Here is a 20,291-nt window from a genome sequence, read left to right on the forward strand (position 1 = left end):
CCCCAGCTCTTCCCTATCTCTGTAAATTTTGGACACTATTTCAGTGGTGGAATGTTGAACAGCTCCAGATTTTTTGTAATGTAACAAAACAGCAATAAAAAATGGTCTGTGACAACCTATCTGTTATTATTACAATACATAGAATTAAAATGTACTTACTTAATATTAGACCAGTAGTTCCAAACTTTTTGGACTTCTAAGAAGTAGTATGGAAATACTCACATGAATAAGGTAAAAGTAATAGGAAATAATTATTAAATAATAATACAGGCGGAGGGCGTGTTTACATTGTTGGTAATTCATCCAACATGTAATCCATATAATAATAATGATGATGATGATGAGAAGAAGAAGTAGAATGCTTTTGTTTTTATTTTTAGTCATTATATATTATAGTATATTGTTTTATTAATTCTAACAATATAAAAAAATCTTCGAACAGATTATTATTTCTTGTTTAATAGCTGGCTCAATGTCAGCAACATATGTATAAAACAATAATATCCGTATTAAATTCACAGTCGGTCCAGCAACGTCTCTGTTTACATGTTGTTTTTAATACTGGGGGTCTTAGTGCGCATGCGTTTGCCCATCAGCTACTACTCAGCCTGCACATGCAGAGAAATCCCACAACGTGAGGGGCACAGCACTCCGCAGGGTCCAGATAGTTGTTTCCCAGCCGTCCGTTTATTGTTTACACCTGCCTTTATTTCTATTCATGCATCACCTCGCGGTTGACGGCGACACGTAGCTGTGCCGCTGTGCCTCTTTAATTCACCAAGTGTTTGGACTTGAAGCGAGCGATGTCGGAGGAGGACTGGCTGGGAACAACAACAACAGGGCGCGCTGCTGTCCCGCTAGCATCGCAGCGTCCTACGGTCCATGTTGCTTAACTCTGCCGGGCGAGTCCACCCGTCCACGCCTCCTGTCCAGTCCAGTCCAGTCCAGTCCCAGGGCCCGCCGTGATGGCCGAGGAGGACCCCCAGCAGCAGCCGGACCGCGGGGCGAGGAGCCTGCCCGGCCTGCTCCCCGGGCTGCAGGGCGCTGAGGCCAGCGCTCTGCAGCTCAGGATCAAGAACTCCATCTGGTGAGGAGGTGTTCACATACCGCTGTTCTTACTTTGATGCTTCCTGGGAAAATCACCGAGCCTTTTCGCTGTGAGGGTCACCAAGTCAGTACCCGCAGGCGGAAGTACTGTTTCCATGCTTTACTTCAGTTAAAGTAGCAATACTATAATACTTGCACACTTCATTACAAGTCAAAGTCCTGCATGCAATGCTTTACTAAAGTACACAAGTGTAATCATCGAAGTGTACTAATATAAAAAACTAAACAGTTGTCGTTGAGCCTTTGTGAGTATTATATTAATATATCTTATCTGCTTGATTACTAATACAGTAATATGCAAGTATCATACTGTTAGAGTGGCTCGTGGAGCCATTTTTTCCTATATACTGTTGGGATTTTTAATCTATAACAATGCATCACATTTATGAGATGATCATATGTGAAATATGAATCTGCAAAGTACCTATCTGCCAAACACATGTATTGGAATGAAAAGTGCAATATTTCCCTTTGAAGTAAACTGGGATAGAAGTACAAAGTGAAATGCTGAAGTACAGCAGTAAATGTACTGAATCACATACCACCACTTTGTTTACTCAAGTACCACAAAGTCCTGCATCCTAAATGTCACTGAGGTTAAAGTAGATCAGCAGTATCAAAAGTAAAATTACCCATCATGTATGGACATGTCATATTATCACTAAGCAGATTATATATTAAACTTGATTATTATTCCCGATACGTTAACATGTGAGCAGCATTGTGGCATTTTAGCTGCTGGTGATGGAACTGTCTGTAACTATTCTCACACTGTCTAATACTTAACAGTGTCTCTCATTGTTTTAGATGATTGTATTGTGTGTTTTGTATGTGGAATATTTATCTGTAGTAAGTAGTAGTCATAGTAGTAACCTGTAAAATAAGTATATAAAGCTGTCAGATAAATGTAATTGAGTAAAAGGTACAATATTTCCCTCTGAAATGCAGTGAGGTAGAAGTATTAGAGTAGCATTGAATGGAAGTACTCAGTACTAGTTTAAGTACCTCACAGTGGTACTTAAGTGCACCACTGGAGTACTTGGTCACATTCCACCAGTGTAAGTAGTTATAAGTATGTATTTACATGTAGTTTAAGATGGGAGTCCAGAGCATCCACACTTCAGCTGATGATGTCTTCAGGCTGAGGAGTGTGTGACTTAAACTTGTCTGTGAATAAATGTACAGTACAGTCGGCCTATCTGCCGTTCAGCTGCAGCAGAGGACTGCTCAGACGTATCAGCCTACTTAAAACTAGACTGCAGAATAATGGAAATATGTTGTGGCTGGTCTCTATCTGTCTGGGCTGGTTGTTAATGCTGACAGACTAATCTGGAAAGATTCGTCTCGGGATCAAAATCTGGTGATCAGGTCTCAGAGTACACTTACTTTTTTTTAGGGTCAGACCAGGTTTACCATGGACAGTCGTGGAATATAACTAAGTGCATTTACTCATGTACAGTACACTGTTGAGGTAGTTGTACGTATGTTATGTATGTATGTTATCTCACTTTTATGCTTCATTACTGCTACTCCATCACACCTCACAAGAAAATAATGTACTTTTTACTCCACTGCATTTATTATTATTTATTTGACACATGACATTACCCAACATTATATGTAGTAGTTGAAAATGCATCTTACAGTTTAATGCACCAGTAATTCTAATCTCATATTGTAATACATAATAATGTAAATCGGACTGGATCATTCTGCTTGTGTGTATTTTTACTTAAGGAGCTTTGTGCAGGCCCTACTTCTACTTTTTAACAGAGCATTGCTACTTTTACTTCAGTGAAGGCAAAACATGGAACTAGTTCACCCCTCGTTGCCCACACACACGCCTCTGCATCTCTTGCTTGTTTACTGATTGGTTAAAGGCATTGTCGCCGTGGTAGCCATCTACATTCTTTCTCACTTCCCCCTCCCCTCCTTATTTCCAACACCAAAACACTAATGGCGTGCCAACAAACCGGCAGCTACAGTAGTTCAGAAGTTCCTGTTTCAGCAGGTGAATTGACTTGACACTGCTCACTTTCAAATTATGTAGCACAGAACTTTTGCAACAAGTCAAGCAGCACATATGTAACATCATGTCAAGATGTGTCTGACAGATGTGAAAACAGCTCTCACATACCAGACGTGTCCATCATGTGGCCATATTCATATTATTTTCACACCAGTTTAAGAGCTCACTGACCTCAGATGGCTTTGCCTGGTTTTAAACTCCAAATAACTATTTCCAAAAAATAGACCAGACAGAATCACATGTCTATAAGTGACTGTGAAGTATAAAATTACCAGTTTGAAAGAAGGAGGACTGGCACCTGTAGCATTAAAAAATATATATAGAGAAAAAGTTTCTAGAGAAAAAGTAGCTAATTTCTTGAACAGTTAATATTGAATATGTCTGTGGTTGCTGTTTTTTAAGGGCTGAAATACCCTTTTATTTCTGAATGTCAATGAACTCAAGTACTATCATTTAAATGTCAAACAGTCATAAAATGTCAAAAGGCTGAACTCCCAGAAAGCACAACAGTTCAGAGTTGAAACGTCTGCAGGAAAAACCTCACCAGAAACACGTCACTCTGCTGGAGCCACTTTGTCAATAACATATTGGGCTATTGAATATTTGTCCTGCTCCCTAAATCTTTAACCTTTAAGAGGATTAGAGCATGAATATCGACGCTCACCTCAGCGGCCTACTGCTGAGTGGCTCATGGTAGAATGAGAACGTCTTGGCCGATGTCAGCAAGTTCATTTGCAACTACACCAACCCAACTGTGTCTTCATATAGAGTGATAGTCTAAAGTGAAGTGCTGCTGTGGAGGGGCTCACCCTGATGGTCTTCATTCAAACCACCCAATCAGAGGCTGAGTTACACCTGCATTTTATACATAAGGCCATTTGAAGGATCTCTTGTATAAGCCTGATTCCCAACAAGTTGTGATGCTGTGTAAAAGATAAAACAGAATGTGATCGGTTGCTAATCCTTTTGACGTATATTCAATTGAAAACAATACAGAGACAATATATCTAATGTTTGACATCATCAGCTTAATTGATTTTTGTAAATATCTGCTTATTCTGAATTTGATGCAGCAAAACGTTTCAAACAAGTTGTGACAGGAGCAGTAAAAGACTGGGAAAGTTGTGAAATGATCCAAAAAACCTGTTTGGATCATTCCACAGGTGAACAGGTTGATTGGTAACAGGTGATAGCATCATGATTGGGTATCAAAGGAGAATCCTGGAAAGGCTCAGTCGTTCACAAGCAAGGATGGAGCGAGGTTCACCACTTTGTGAACACATGATTGTATAAAGGATGTTAATGAATGGACTCAGGAACACTGCGTAAAACTGTTGTCGGTTAACATAGTTTGCAAATGATTGCATTTGATTGCATGTTTTACACAGCAGGGGTTGTATCAGTTCTTTACTCCTTTTTCTAATCTAAGTCTCAGGTGTCATTCAGTGTACCTGCCAAATCCGCCTTACAAACAGCTTAATGATGGCCCTTCAGCACTGGGAATTCCTCTGCCACCTAGTAACAGTGAATTAAATTGAACTGTTCTTGTCATGGCTTAGAGGGTCCGCTCAACCTGCCCAGTGTCGCAGAGTAAGTCTTTAAATGAGACTTACCTTCTGTCTCGCAGTAAACAACAACCTGACCCGTCTGCAGATTAGGATTTAGACGTGGAGAAGTTATTCATGTAACTGGTTTGAGCAATGTTCCCATGTTTAAATCACAATACATCTTTAAGATGAATGTCTTCTAATCCTTGTTTTGGCCTAAATATGTGTTCTTGAACAAGACCTCGTAGTTTATTTGGTAAATTGTTGTTATTTCTTGCTGTAAAAAATAGTGATTGGTATTAGTAAATTTGCTCTGCACCTTTTGTCTGAACTTTACATGTGTACAGTATGTACACTATAGATGTGACTATATACACTTGAGTATATAGATAATGTCACAGGAATCACAATAAAACATTCAGGAACGCTCCATAAGAATTTTATTTTTTTTGCTTTTTTAAAAATATGATTTATCACAATGGCTTAAACCCACTAGTAAAGATGAAAGTCCATATTTTCATCAAACTCCTCCTTCATGATTAAATTCAGATGGGATGAAACAGATGTATAGTAGATTTCCTTGGTGACCAAAAATGAATTAGTGTGTTTCTGTCTGAGACAATGTGGCCACAGTGCCTGTCTGTCTCTCTCTTTTTACATATGACAACATGTGTTCCTGGTGGTGGGATACATGACCTGAGAGATGCTGCAGGGAGGGTCGTCTCATACCAAACATTCCTCTGCTTTATAAATAAATACACTTTAGGCACAAGTGCTCATGTTACACCAGCTTCATACTAATTTATACTGTATCTCTGTTTTGCAGCAAATCTGTTCAATCAAAAGTGGAAAACATTCTGGTGAGTATTCTTGATGTCTTTTTAACCTACAAACTGCACTTTTAATGAAACCTTTTAACCTACAAACTCCACTTTTAATGAAACCTTTTTATTTAACTGTAATTTGTTAAAGTGTGGTTGTGGTTCTAGCATGTAGACCTGAAACACAGTTGTGTCCTGATGGGTTTATTTCATTCTTGGCATTATTTCAAAAAACGACAGCATATCTGCCCGCAGTGGCTTCTCAGATCAACCTGTAGAGGGCGCACCTGAGGACAGGCAACTCAGTTATTTGTATTTTAACATTTTAATTATGAAGGTGTAAGATTTATAAAGCTATCCCCGAGCCTTGAGAAATGATTTCTACGTGGGATGTGAGCTCAAAGCAGAGTCTCGGAGATGCAGCGGTGGGTTCAGGGACAAATACTGATGTGCAGTGGGCTGCAGTGAGCCTCTGTGACTGGTGACAACAAGGGATTAACCTCTGCCTGCAGCCTCATGAATAGGTCAAATATGCTTTTAGTAGATCAGTGTCATATGTTTGTCTCCTCTGTGAACATAGTATAAATCAGTATGTTGCATCCCCAAAGGTCAGAGGGAAGCAATGTCATTTTAATTTCACAAAAACAGGGAAGTTCATTTTCATTCATTCATTCAATATTTTCTCCGTTCAGTATGAAAAAGTAGTGAAAAACGCCTGTCACAACTGCCAGAGCCCAGAGTGGAGTCCTATAATAGTTTGTTTTATCCAACCAGCAGTTTAAAACCAAAAAAACATTTCATTTATCGTCATATAGGTAAAAACAAGGAGCAGATCCTCACGTTCAGCAAATATTTGGCATTTTTGCTTGAAAGTCCCTGAAATGATAATTCGCTAATCAAAATAGTTGTTGATTAATATTTGTTCAATTGACTAATCAATTAATCAACTAATCATGAGTCCCTTGCATCACATTCTGATGTTTCTTCTTGTGTACACACTGAAGGACACCAGCACCATTAGGAGTCCTCTGGGGACCATGAGTAACTGCTGGCCTGTGGATTTGTTTTACAGTATATTTAGTTGTAGTGCTGTACAGTGGAAGTTTTCATGATTTATAGTGTGATGTCCACTCTGTGCCTCAGGCTGTGTTGACTCTTATTTAGTGTTTTTGTGTGATGATCTGTTGTAGATTTCATAACCTGTTATATAAAGAAGTCATCCAGCACTACAAATAGCCAGCTAATGTCGTACTTTACTGTAAACTAAACTGGTATCTAGTGTTTTGCTTGCTGGCGTGGTTCGACCTCCCCTTGCTGTTTGATGATGATACCAGTTCATAATGTACAAAACTGCAGAAAATAAGTGTAAACTGCAAATTCACTACTACTACTGCTAAAATCTACACTACATGTGTGTTTGCATGCTGGTAAAGTCTTTGTTTCAAGTTAAGGTGAGTTGAAGGGGGAAAGGAGTTGACTGTTTGGAGCTGATGACACAGTAACATACAGACACTGACAGTCCAAGTCAGCAGAGCAGGAAGTGAGTCACCCTAAAAAGGCCAACAATGCTCCCTCTGAATGATGCACAACAAGGCTTTTAGCATGTGAAACGCTGCCCACAGATAGAGCGATTCACCCACCGTTCTTGCCCAGTTCAAAAACGCCAGTGCTTATTTATGAGAATTACATGTGTCCCTCATGGCTGATGCTGCTCAGTGTCTGTTACCTTCAGCCATGGGTGAGCTGTGGCTCCCTCACAACAAAGAAGTTAATCTGAGAAGATGGACGGAATGATGTTTATTATTAGGAGCCAACTGAGAGGGTGAATATATATATATATAGTACATATATAGTATATGAGTGAAGACATGTTGGCATTGTGTGGATGTATGTGTACACTCACGATGCAGCGAGCTGTGTCCTGAGAAAAGGGTTAACAGCAGAGGATTCGAGTTCACCTCACAGGCTCCGCTGCGCTGCAGCAGCCTGTGTATCTGCCTGGGTGTGTCTGACTGCAGCCATTTACACTGTATGTGTGCACATTGTTGTGTTTCTCAGCTGCACAGCTGCATGTATGCACTATATTTATGGTACATCCCTCTGCACCGCCAGGCTCAATGTCAGAGTAGATCTTAGTTCATGCTCCTCACTCCTGGCGCTTCACTGTAGAGATGTTATGTTTGTCTAAACATGGCGTTTAGTCTGATGGCCAAAAAGCTCAGTTTTGCTCTCAGACTGTAGAAGCTTCTTCTAGCTTCCCCACGTGCCTTCTGGAAAATTGCAGCTGAGATTTCATGTGAACTTTCATGCCTCCACGACCCCAGAGGCCGGAGACATTCTGTTTTCATGTTGTCCGTCCGTCCCATTAATTAATGAGATATCTCCTCCAGGGAATTTCTTCAAATTTGGCACAAATGTTCACTTGGACTTAAGGATAAACTGATTAGATTTTGGTGGTCAAAGGTCACTGTGAGCTCACAAAACACACTTTTTGGCCATAATTCAATTATGACAGAGTTACACACAATTGTCTCAGAGGATGAAATGATGAAGTGCCGACAGTTTCTACCCAAAAAGTCAGAGGTGGAATTCACTGTGATGTCGTAATGTTCTGCACTTTATGCAACACTTTTCTGGCCCTTATTCAACACTATCACCAGAAGAGGAGGAGAGGGGAGACTGTGACCCTATTTCACATTTGGTCAGATGCTGAAGAGGTGACACTAATCTTGGGTTTCCACCTTCAAACTGTGCTGATTGTTTAGACCTTCTGTGCTGCCAGGTTAAAGATGTGTGTGAAACATCCATATTTTGAACATCCATGTCTGAAGCATTGTTGTCCACCACAGGCTCACTGGTTCTGCTGATATTGAGCTTCAGGTGATTGTTGGTACACCATGTGATGAAGTTCTCTGTCAGTCCTCTGTGCTCCTCTGTTAGAATAGTTTCTAAGTGAACACAGCGTGTTTCTCACTGGCAATTATTTACTGGAATCATACTTGGCTGGTTGGGGCAGGTATGCAACTAGTAATGATTCTACTTTGTAAGAGTGGCTTTCCCTACCTCTTTCCCACAGAGCTCCAAGAGTCCAGCAGTTGCCTTCGCTGTCTCTCTAATCTCAGCCTCTGAAGCTCTTAACCCCTTCAGAGGTCTCTTGCTGGCCTCCCTCAAGAGTCTGTATTTTTTGAGGACGGATTTCAGCTGTGCCTTACTCTTTCTGTTTCTTAACGATTGATGTAAAAAGACTGAAGATGGACAGTTTAAAAAAAGAGCATCAAAATCGATACAGTGAAACCAGAAATCCTGTTTTTTACTCCATGCATTCTTCTTCCTCTGACGTTTTGGTTGAGGTGCTTTTTCTGCATTTGGTCAGAGGGTTTCTTCGTCTTCAAGACAAAAGTTTTGCCACAGAATCGAATGTTAGACCTCCAGATTCGTCTCTATTTATACAATAGTTAAATAAAACCCCTTGACTACGCATAGTTGGTCTCCATTTAACCGATAATAGACTCCTAAAGCCAGTTGTCTGCACCGGTGACATTTTAAGTGCGTCATATTAAAGATTGAATTTGTATCTTATATCTTTGTAATTATAATGTAATCACTTTGTCGAGATCTGTTGTCACTCTGACATTAAAGAGTATTTTCTGTTAATCAGTCTCAAACAATTGTAAAACAATAAAACACTTTCAATACTTACAAGGGTGACGAATACTTCTCAGAGTATCTGAGAGTATTGCTTGGTGTTCAACACTGGTGTCTGCTGCCATCTAAACCGGCAGAATTCAGACGGCTCCCTCTTCACGCTCTCATGTTTCTTTTTCCCTTTGAAGAACGCAGATAGAAGCGTTGAAGTTGATGCTGAGGAAGCACGTCTGTGTGTCACATGTGCTGAGCATGAATGAATGAGAGTGAGAGGCGAAACCATAAAGTGCACACTTGATCTAAAGTTTACTGTTCTGAAATCTGTTGATTTATGGCCACTAGCTTTGCTGTTGGTTGTATGGTTGTAAAGGCGACAAAGTCAGAACGTTGTGTTAAAAGCTGCACTGTTTTTTAATGGGTGCTCAATTTAAATTAATTGTATGTATTTCACACAGATGCACAGTTGAGCTTTGTCATTGAGAACAAATAAGTGAACAAGACTAAAAGTCGAAAACAAAGTGGGGCACGTGGGCTGAAGTTGGCCCGCCATAAGGTTCAATTTGGGCCACCAAATGTTTCAAGCATAAAATAAAATAAAAACATAGTACAACAAATATCAAATACAATGCTATTTATGCTTATTTGTTTTTTGTTTGTTTGTTTGTTTTTTTGAATATGTTGGATCCCTAATTATTTTTTATTAATCTGAGTGTGGCAGGCAAAGTGACAGCATGGGGTTCTTGTACCATTTTGCATTTTAACAATACAATACAAAAGGTTTTTCTTTTGGCCCGTGGCCCACCTTTAAGTTTCCTTTTAGGCCCTCCAAGGGAAAATAATTGGGTGCCCCTGGTATACAGCGTTTAAGCTATGCTTACCAGGTGTCGTGTTTACCACACCTGTTAGCATGCTAACATTTGCTAATTAGCATTGACCACAAACTACAGCTGAGGCTGATGGGAGCTTTTTTTTTAATTAACTTTTCCGGGTTTTTGTCATAAACCAAATGGACAAATACAAAATTCAAGCTGATGATGGCGTGAAAGGAAAAGTCAGGGGATCCTCAAAGTTTTTGGGTATCATGTTGACGGAATGATTTCATGGTAAACATTTCACTCAAACCCGCTGTGAACTGTGAACCTGCTGGTGACCCAAGAGGAAAAGTGAGAGAATCACCAAAGACAGGAAGATTCACCCAGTGGAGACTATGAATACCTGAACAAAATTTGTTGGTAATCCATCAGTTAATAGTTGAGATATTTCTGACAAGACCACAGCGTGGACCGACAGATCAACAGGCCCCAGTTTAAAACATGAGTAAGGACACATCCAGTTATCCAAGAATCGCTCCCACTCTCACTGTGCAGGTGTAGCAGGACCACCTCGACTTTTAAATCCTGCTGTGTGCTGATGAACAGGAAGGCCATATATTAAAACTCCCCTTTTTATTTCTACAGCAAGATGTCGAGAAGTTCTCCGACATTGAAAAGCTCTACCTCTACCTTAAGTTGCCTTCTGGTCCCAGCAGTAACACTGATAAAAGGTAAGGATACACCTGCTTTCTGACAGTGTTCACACTAAAAAGCACAGTTGATGAAATAGATTATCTTAGATCAGCTTTGATTGACTTCTTCTTCAGGACTGAGGTTACAGTGGCTTGAGTCAGCTGAGCTTCTGTGTCATTTGTGTCATCAATCAATGATCCACATCTTTTCTCAGTGACCAGAGCGCCTTGTCTTCAAGCCGCACACAGCAGATGCATGCGTTCAGCTGGATCCACAATCATTTAGAAGAGTACCCAGAGACCTCTCTTCCCAAGCAGGAGGTCTATGATGAATACAAGTAGGTATAAACAAGGGAGCTTTTGCTACAGACAATTCAAATGTTCTATAATGAGAATAAATCTGTTGGCACTAGCATAACTAACCAATTTCAAGCTGAGACTTTATTGTCACTCTCAGAGTTTCTTATTGAACACATGATGACACACAGACACACACAATGAATAAATCACATTTACACTTCAATATTTATTTGAGTATTTATGGTTGCTGTCCACCTTTTGAACAAATAACAGCGACTGATGTTTGAGATTCTCTCTTTAAATTGCTGCCGGCTAAAGCGTCAGTATAAATAGACGCTGCAGGCATGGGAATCACAGAGAGCAGCATGTGTTGGTAATATTAGAATGGAAAGTCTGAGACAGCCATTGAAATGCTCTGACAGTGTTATGTAACTGTCTTTTTAACTCCACCAGATCAGAAATACAGTGCCCTCCAGAAACATTGGCGCCTTTAGGATGGATGGGCTTTAAAGAGACGCAATGTGCTTCACTTCAAAATAACAAAAACAGTTTGTCTTGTGCACTGAAACAAATCACATTGGTCGCCGTCTTTACTGCAACTGATACTGAAGCCTTATTTAGGGAGATGTTTCATTTACATTTGATAGTTGATATGCACACATGCACGCACCCACACACACACACACACACACACTGTTCAGCCATCAGTGTGCTCTGAACCTGCACTGATCCAGAGTAATGCTCACCTATGCCTGATAAGTAAATGGTAAAACTTTGGATATTTTACTATTATGAGCACTTTATGCTTGATGGGACTTGATGGGATCAGACTACAATACAAGGATGCCAACACATGGATGTCAATAAGAGTTTAGTTTGCATGGTTCTGATTTTACATATTTTTCACACGTTTACATCTCTACTGTTGCAGTTCGTCACACTTAACTGTATATATTTTACCTTAAAACCTGCATGCCTATGCCTGCTGTTTGGTGCTGAGCAGGTCATGTACAGTTTATCAGAGCTGAGAACAGCCGCCTGCCGTTGCTGGAAAAGACACTGATGAGAGCTGTCAGAGTGGACTGGAACAGAAACGTTATGGGCCATAAAACCAAAACAATGAGCTGAAAGAGGCTAAGAATCTGTGCTGCGCTGAGAGAAATGACACAGTCATAATATGGTGTCAGGTCTATGACAGAGGTCAATTAATTTAAAAGAATTGTATTCATTGTTAATCCAAAAGTATTAATATAGCAACTTTAATTGTTCCAATCAGTATTATCACACAGTCAGTTAATAGTTTTAACTTTTTTAAAGAATCACCTCACATTCACACATTAATGGCTCTAAAAAATCATCTGCTGTGTTACATGGTTTTGATTCCTGATTTATTTGTATTTATTCTTAATGTCATTTAATCTGTCTACAATGTCTTTCAGGAGCTTCTGTGACAATCTTAACTACCACCCGCTGAGTGCTGCAGACTTTGGAAAAATGATGAAAAACGTCTTCCCGAACATGAAGGCACGACGACTTGGCATGAGAGGAAAATCTAAATATCCTTGACTGGAATGGATTGTAACGGTGTGGCCTCTGTCTCTGGTCACAGACCATCTGCTGTTGCAGTTCATAAGCTCTCTAAATATAGATGTGGAATGAAATAAAGTCCCCCCTTGCCTCTGAAGCCGAAGCATAATACAGAGGCCCCTCAGAGTCACTGTGATCTTGACCTTCATGAAATTGTGATTTTTTTGGGGGGTTTGTATTCATAACATTCAGTTATTGAGGTTATTGAAATTATCACTGGATAAGTAGAGATCATAAGTCATTAATTTTATGGGTTATTCTAAAATGTTGGCTTTGAACTCATTAGCAAGCTAGCTCTAGCTAGCCAGTTGTTCTGATACTTTACATGTCAATCGCTGTATTACTTGTTGACTTTTGTTACTAACTAGTTGATCATCGTTATTCCAAATTGGTGTGTTTGTATGCTGTATGTTGCCAGCATACATGTGAATTTTCTGGAATCACATGTTTTTGATCTTAACACCATCTTACATATTGCTATAGTGGACTAAGGAAGAGACCCTTTGTTCACATGCCATCTTTACCCACTCTGGATCTCCATAAAACAGGGGATGGAGTAAGCACATTTACATCTTCCTCCTTACTAATATTTCAGAATATTCTCTTTGTATTCAGACTCCATTATTGCCACGGTTCTGTCATGCAGTGTATCGCGTATATAACCGCATGTATATTGTGTGTAGCTCCAGTGTGATGTCTTAGAGTCGGCGGGCCAGCTGAGTAGCATAAAGGAGGATGTGCGATTTGCAGCCTGTGATCTGGTGTGCGAGTGGGCTCAGAAGGTGCTGAAACGCCAGTTTGACGCTGTGGAAGACTTGGCTCGCTTCTTGATCGACAGCCATTACATCAGCAACAAGTCTTTGGCAGCTCTCACTATTACGACTGGCACAGCAACAGGTGAGACGCAGTTTACCTCGGCTTCATGCACCCTGTGTAAAAACAGGCCAATAGTGGCATCTGGTGGCATTTTAATGTTACTGTTTTTTTACTCCTGCTTGTTTCATGTATTTTTAGGTTCAAGTACCTGAAACCTTTATGTTTTATTGGAGTACTCTGATCAAACACATACATGTAATGCAGCTGGTATGTGGATAAACAACAGTTCGTTTTCCGTAGACACAAGATTAGTCTTTTAAATGCTACACTGACTGTGCGCACAGGGCTTCTGCAGAATGGAACAAGTCACCCAACAGAAAGTAGTGCTCACACAGTTTAGAAATAAAGACATTTGCATCTAACACAGACTATATGACAGAATATACATGTTCCCCTTTGACGTTTCAGTTCCCATTAAATTTGTGGATGGTTGTGTGAAGGTAGCTGCTTCTTGTAATTATTAGTTCTCATTTGTTGGTGCTTGTTTGTTTGCTCTTTGCTTTCATTTTGTTTGTCTTATATGTGGTCATTTGAACCAATTATTCACATTATTGACACTGACTTAGCTTTCATTATTGTATTGTTGTACTAATGTGTGGACCCCTGGGAGATTAGCACCTGCTACAACAGAAGCTAAAGGGGGACCAATAAATAAACAAACAATAAGTTAATAATGTATCTCAAGCTCATATATTACATCATGATGATGAGGTTATTATCTTTACAGTAGCATGATACAGATCTGAATCCTCCCGTCTCCTTTCTTTAGAGGCTAATACTCCACAGTCGGTCTCAGCATTCGTCCCCACTGCTGAGGCTGTCTCCTTCCAGCCTCATGGGACCACGCTGTCCTCCCCTTCTGTCGACGCCAAGCAGCAGCTCCAGAGGAAGATCCAGAGGAAACAACAAGAGCAGAAGCTGCAGTCTCCTTTACCTGGAGAGGGACAAACCAAGAGGGCAGATGACGGTGTGCCATGTGCTAGCCCCACCCCTCCGTCACCTCAGCCAACCATAGGCATCGTGGTCGCTGCTGTCCCGAGCCCCATCACGGTGAGAAAGCAGGACTCGCAGTGTGGATTACACTGTCGACTTAAAATGGTTTATGAAAGATTTTATTCATGCTTCGAACTTGATAAACCCAATTTACATCTAGAATCACCACTTCTTTATTTAACAACTCAGTGAATTAATTAATTGGTAAGGTTGAGTACAGAGTGACTGTTACTTTGTGTTCAAAGTTACTCCTCTAATTTCCAGTGAAAAACTCTGAAACAGACAAAACACATTCAATTCAAATTCATACAAATACTTTATGTATTTAATATTCAAACACCTTGTATCTGCAGAATCGTCACAGGTGATTAGTTGTACGGATAATAATATATTCGGCTGTTGTTTTCATAGGGACAGCTTACAGAGTTAATGCATCATACATTTACACTTAATACCTTATATTAAAGTCATCAAAGTCTTCACTACATATTTTAGATGAGTCTGGACGGCAGCTTGACTGGTTGACAGAGGCAAACAACCATGAGGTGGTAATTCTAGTTTTGTCTGTAAATTGCATCCTAACATAATTCTAGTACCTGTCACATGACAAAGAATGATTTTTCTGAATTGCCCAGCCTGTCCTGAAATTCATACAGGTCCTGTCTGTATGCCTGCCCACAAATAAACGTATGTCAACAAAACTGTGTGGCAGCAAGTAGTACTCTCCTTGTAGGGACTGAGAGTTAAAAGAAATCAGAGCATTTTAGAGGCAAACCTTAAAATTACACCTTGAAAACTGAAAAGTGGAAATGACATGTTGTCAGAAACATTGTGAGCACAATCTAGAATACGGTTTCTGATGGACCTTTTCTCTCTGCAGGTACAGCGAGGCAGGCAGCTGATGTCCCCCAGTCCAATGGGAACAGTAGAGAACAAAGTGCTGCCCATTAATTTCCAAATGGTGACCCAGCCTATTCAGGCAGTGAAACAGAACCCCAAAACCCCGCAAAATATTCTAGCCAGTCCTGTGGGAGAGCGCAGTGCTCGGCAGCGCTACGCGCAAATCCTGCCCAAGCCCTCAGCAACGACTGCTATCACTTTGCACTCGCCCTCCACCATGATCATTGGCAACAGTCCCATTAAGACTGTGATGACTACATGTCACGTCAGCCCAGTCAGTTTGGTTAAGATGACAGCCATATCGCTTGCACCCAACGGCAGCAATACCACCGCTTCCCTCCCTGACACCGCTCTACGGCCGGCATCTGCAGGCGTTAGCAGTTCTGCAGAAGACATTAGAAACAATCAGAGCACGAGGAGCACTTCTGCAGTCCCCATTCTGACCCCGGTGGCCAGGCCAGGGCAGACTGCAAACGCCCATGCCATCGATGTTGAAATGGAAGTTGAAGCTATACATAAAAACAGCCAAATGCAAAATCCTTGCAGTCTAATTTTGACTGAAGGAGCAATGCCAAGTAGGTCTGGAGGGGCTGTACAGCGGGCTGCCAGCGTGCCCATACCTCAGACTAGGGGCTTCCTGGGCCTGGAGGAAACATCCAGCCCTAACTGCAACAGAAAAGCCTCCTCAAGCACTAACACTGTGGCAGCAGGCGAAAGCAGCAATAATAGCTCTAATAATACAAACAATTTGCACTTAACTCCCTCCACTCAGAGAACCAGTGCTGTTTCGTTGCTGAAAACCGGCAGAACACCTTCATTTGGGGAAGGCAGCAGTGTAACATCAGCAAAGGAAGGTTTCTTGTCCATGAAGAGCCTCAGGAAACGCTCAGGCCTCAGTCCAGATCTTTCACCAGTCAAAAGGGTATTTATGCCCCAGCAGGCAGTAGAGGGCGCTGCTGGTCTTGGATATGGGATTAGAAACACAATCGATAACGTCCCCAGGCCAGGAGCTCCGGCTAGACCTGAAAGCGCACCAGCGACCAGGGAGGTAGAGACGAAAATGAACTCAGTCTCTTCGACTCAAGTCCACGTACTCTGCACTTCCTCTTTCAGAGCCAGTGGCTTCTACTCTGTTGCCAAAACACAGAGCCCAATGCAGAGGAAAAACACTTCCACTGTTATGGAAACTAGCACCTCAGTCAGTCACGCATTAATACAGCAACAGCAGGGGCAGACAATGGCTAATGTGCATGCCATGCCTAATAACTCCAGCCTTCAAAAACACCCAGGTGGGAGTGATGTTAGGAGTTCAAACTCAGCCACAGGGGGCCTGGAAGGAGTTCAACAACAGATCTACAATCAGTCCAATCCTGCCACTGAACCCTTAGACTTTTTCAATCAGGCCTCATCGAGCCAGTTCCCTATGCAGACGGATACGGACTACTTTCCCTTTGATGATGATGTGACTCAGGACAGCATTGTGGAGGAGCTGGTGCAGATGGAAGAGCAGATGAAGCTTAACAATATGCAGGAGTTTGGTGGCTGTGTCACACTGCAAGGTCAACAGGCTATGATACCAGACAACATAATGTCCACCAATCAGACCGTGACAGCTTTCTATCATGCCGCAAGCAGCCACAGCAACCCAATCAACGCCCAAACGCCGACACCCACTCCCACGCCCACATCGGAAATGATGGGAGGAGCCCAAGGCCTCACTGGAGAGAGCCCCTGCTCCCACATCGCCTCCACAACCCCAGTGGACAGCGCGCTGGGAAGCAGTCGTCACACCCCAGTTGGGACTCCACACTCCAACTGCAGCAGCAACGTGCCTCCCAGTCCAGTGGAGTGCAGGAACCCGTTTGCATTTACACCCATCAACTCCAGCATCACTGGTTTCCATGACGTCAGCACTGTGTCCAGCAGCCCCGTTAAGCCCATGCAGAGACCGATGGCCACCCACCCAGACAAGACCAGGCTGGAATGGATGAATAACAGTTACAACAGCAGCAGTGGGAGCTTAAACAAGGCAAACAGTGGAATGGGGATCGTCCCCAGCTATCAAGGCCTGATAGGGGACCATTTTCAGAAGCCTCACGCCTTCGCTGTCCCACATGCACGACACCATGACAGCCGTTTTGGCCGCTTGACCCCCATCTCTCCTGTGCAGCAGCAGGTGGCCAGCATGGCTAACATGACCAAGCAGGAGGGTTTTGCCGTGCCTGCCCCTCTGGATATCAAAGCCACCAACGCACCTGCTGCAACTTCTCGATGTCGCAGTGTAAGCCCCGCTGTGCATCAGAGGAATCTGAGTGGAAACACAGGAAACCTTCCCTATATCCCTCGTTCAGTAGTGTCTCCCTTTAACTCACCTGTGACGCCTGAGGTGTTAAACATCTTTGCAAACAGCCAGACAAATCTCGGGGTGAGCAGCATGGCTCAGAGGAGCCATTCTGTGCCGCTCAACATCATGATGCAAACGGAGGCCCTGCCCACATCGGGCCAACAATGCAACAGCAAAAACATCACCAATGTCCTTCTGAGCAAGCTGGATGGGGACCATGATGACACTGTGCGCGGCCTGGGCATCAATAATTTACCCTCCAGCTACACTGCACGCATGAACCTCACCCAGATTCTTGAGTCCGACCCAAACCTCTCCTGCAGTGACAACCACCTCAGCCTGATGACCTCTGACTCCACCAGCATGTGCAAGTTGCAGAGGCCAAATCCCCTCATCGAAAATGCTATTAATGAACAAATGATTCTCTCGGCAGGTGATGGCCGAGCGCAGTCCGCCTCTGGAGAGCAACATCGCCAACAGGTCCAGTCTATGTTGCTATCTTTGAGCTCACAGCAGCATCAAGAAGAACTACAGCAGCATCAGCAGTTGGACTTCAGCAGCACTGTGAAAGACCTCCTGACAGACAACAGCCTTACTGCTGGCAGTCAGCTCATGGAGCAGGTGTCAGAGCTTACTGCAGGCGGGGCAGATTTCCCCTGTGAAATCAAAATGACATCGGAGCTCTCCAGCAGCATCAATGACCTTAATGCTTTGGACACGAACCTTTTGTTTGACCCCAACCAGCAGCAAGGGCAATATCAAAATGCAGCTGCTGAGGAGTTGGTGAACGATCAGCTGTTTCAGCAAATTACCAGCGAGGCGGCGCATTCAAGTGGACTCGACTGGCTTGAAAGCAAAGATCATCCAACTGTTGGGCTGATGGGTTGAGAATAATTTTTAGTCATGTTGAACATGTTAATCTGTGGTTGCTGTTTGCTTTATTTATTTTCAGGCATTTACACTTTATAATGCAACACTGGACACGTTGAGGTTTGTCCAGTTTAAGTGCCAGACTGAACTGCAATGATGCTGCAACACTCTGATTAAAATGCTGGTCATTTCCCTTTAATCAGAGAACATCGCTATGCGTTGTTTGTTCAAGAGCATTTCCAACAAGTAAAGAAAAGTTATGAAGCAAAAAGAGAAACCTAATCCTAAATCTGTTGTGTTTGATATTCCATGGATTTCTTTGTGGAAAGATGTGTGGAAATGAATGAAACAAGACTACTATTAATAAGCCTTTTACAACAATATTTCTTTGTATTATTATATCTAAATCTCGGCAACTGCAGGCATTATCTAACTAAAGCATAAGGTACAAAATGACAGTATTCACTCAGTTTATAGAAATATCATTTAGTGACAAAAACACAGAATCCAATTCATGTGAATCCATTTAAAAAACCCTCACGATCTGTCTTCACTGATACTTTATGTGCACCAAAACCATAAAAGGAAATAATTAATGTGTGAACTGTCTTTTTCACAGTTGTAAAATTCATCTGGTTATAATATCCATATTTTCAAGCTTTGAAATCATCAAGCCTTCCTGACAATCATCACAGACTTTGGGCCTCTCTGAATGAGCCAATGAACTTAAGGAGCCAAGTCAACCTGTCATCTCTTAATAATCACGAGAATCAAACCTCTGTGCAACATAAGCAGAGCTCAGACAGCTTGAAGATACTGGTATCAATCATATGATGAGGCTCATTGGCACATTGTTTTGTTTGTCAAGTCAGTTTTTAGAAGTTCAGATGAATCGGTTTCATTTACATGCACAGCATGTCTTTGTTAATTGTTTAATCCATATATATATTAAGAAATATCAGGAATACACTGTGTGGAAAAATAATGAGTTCTCTTTGTGATTCTGAGTTGTTAAGTGTGGATCACCTCTGTCCCGCAGGGACGGCCATAAAATAGCTTTAATTATGCATTTAACGTTTATATGGCATCAAATTGGACTAATGTCACACAGGGCAAAGTGGAGGATTGTGGGATACCTTTCATGTTGTAGTACCACTGGTGGAAGACGTATTCAGATCCTTTAAGTATAAGTACTAATACCACACTAAGACAATGTTAGTATTCAAGTAAAAGTCTTGCATTCAAAATCAAATTGAAGTAAAGGTATGTAAGCATGAATAGACATGTCACATTTTCAGAAAAATTCAAATTCACCAAATTTGGAGATACGTAGTTTTGACTGGACAGGACAGGTATGAAAAACTAATCTGAAAAGTAACTTGTATCTATACGTAGCTGTCAGACAAATGTAGTGGAGTAAAATGTGAAATATTTGCCTCTGAGAAGCAGTCGAGTAGAAGTGTAAAGTAAGTACAAGTACCTTGAATTAGTACTTCAGTACAGTACTTGTGTACATGCACTTGGCTACATTCCACTACTGTGCTATGTACAACGTGAAAGGTGCCCGTCCAACAAGCAGCGAGGGATGAGGGCTCAGCCACGTTACCACAAGCAGGTAAAAAGGGGCAAAATGTATAAAGGAAACCACGTACGTAAGAACTAAACTAACGCCCTTGAAGGGGCGGTTTCTGCACTTTTTAAGTATGAATCTTGTATAAGAGAAGAATTATGAGGTGGTAAAATAATAACAACCATTAGCACTCAGAAA

At 41.7% G+C, this 20,291-nt stretch overlaps 1 protein-coding gene across 1 annotated transcript; it reads left to right on the plus strand.

Annotated features, from left to right (window-relative positions):
* The first annotated feature begins 965 nt into the window (after nt 1-965).
* On the plus strand, nt 966-18,799 carry LOC121608585 (DNA-binding protein RFX7-like). Its single transcript, XM_041939918.1, has 9 exons — nt 966-1,087; nt 5,510-5,543; nt 10,607-10,692; nt 10,869-10,991; nt 12,393-12,509; nt 13,012-13,096; nt 13,224-13,437; nt 14,186-14,466; nt 15,290-18,799. Exons 1-9 carry the CDS (start codon nt 966-968, stop codon nt 18,539-18,541), a joined length of 4,314 nt encoding a protein of 1,437 aa, XP_041795852.1. The 3' UTR covers nt 18,542-18,799.
* Nucleotides 18,800-20,291: the final 1,492 nt, after the last annotated feature.

Source organism: Chelmon rostratus, chromosome 1 (assembly GCF_017976325.1).
Source record: "Chelmon rostratus isolate fCheRos1 chromosome 1, fCheRos1.pri, whole genome shotgun sequence".
In the NCBI taxonomy this organism is placed as follows: domain Eukaryota; kingdom Metazoa; phylum Chordata; class Actinopteri; order Chaetodontiformes; family Chaetodontidae; genus Chelmon; species Chelmon rostratus.

Coding starts and splice junctions, on each gene's coding strand:
- LOC121608585 (XM_041939918.1), top strand. CDS start 966: ATGGCCGAGGAGGACCCCCAGCAGCAGCCGGACCGCGGGGCGAGGAGC. Junction 1,088..5,509: donor AGGATCAAGAACTCCATCTG/GTGAGGAGGTGT, acceptor TCTGTTTTGCAG/CAAATCTGTTCAATCAAAAG. Junction 13,438..14,185: donor TACGACTGGCACAGCAACAG/GTGAGACGCAGT, acceptor TCCTTTCTTTAG/AGGCTAATACTCCACAGTCG.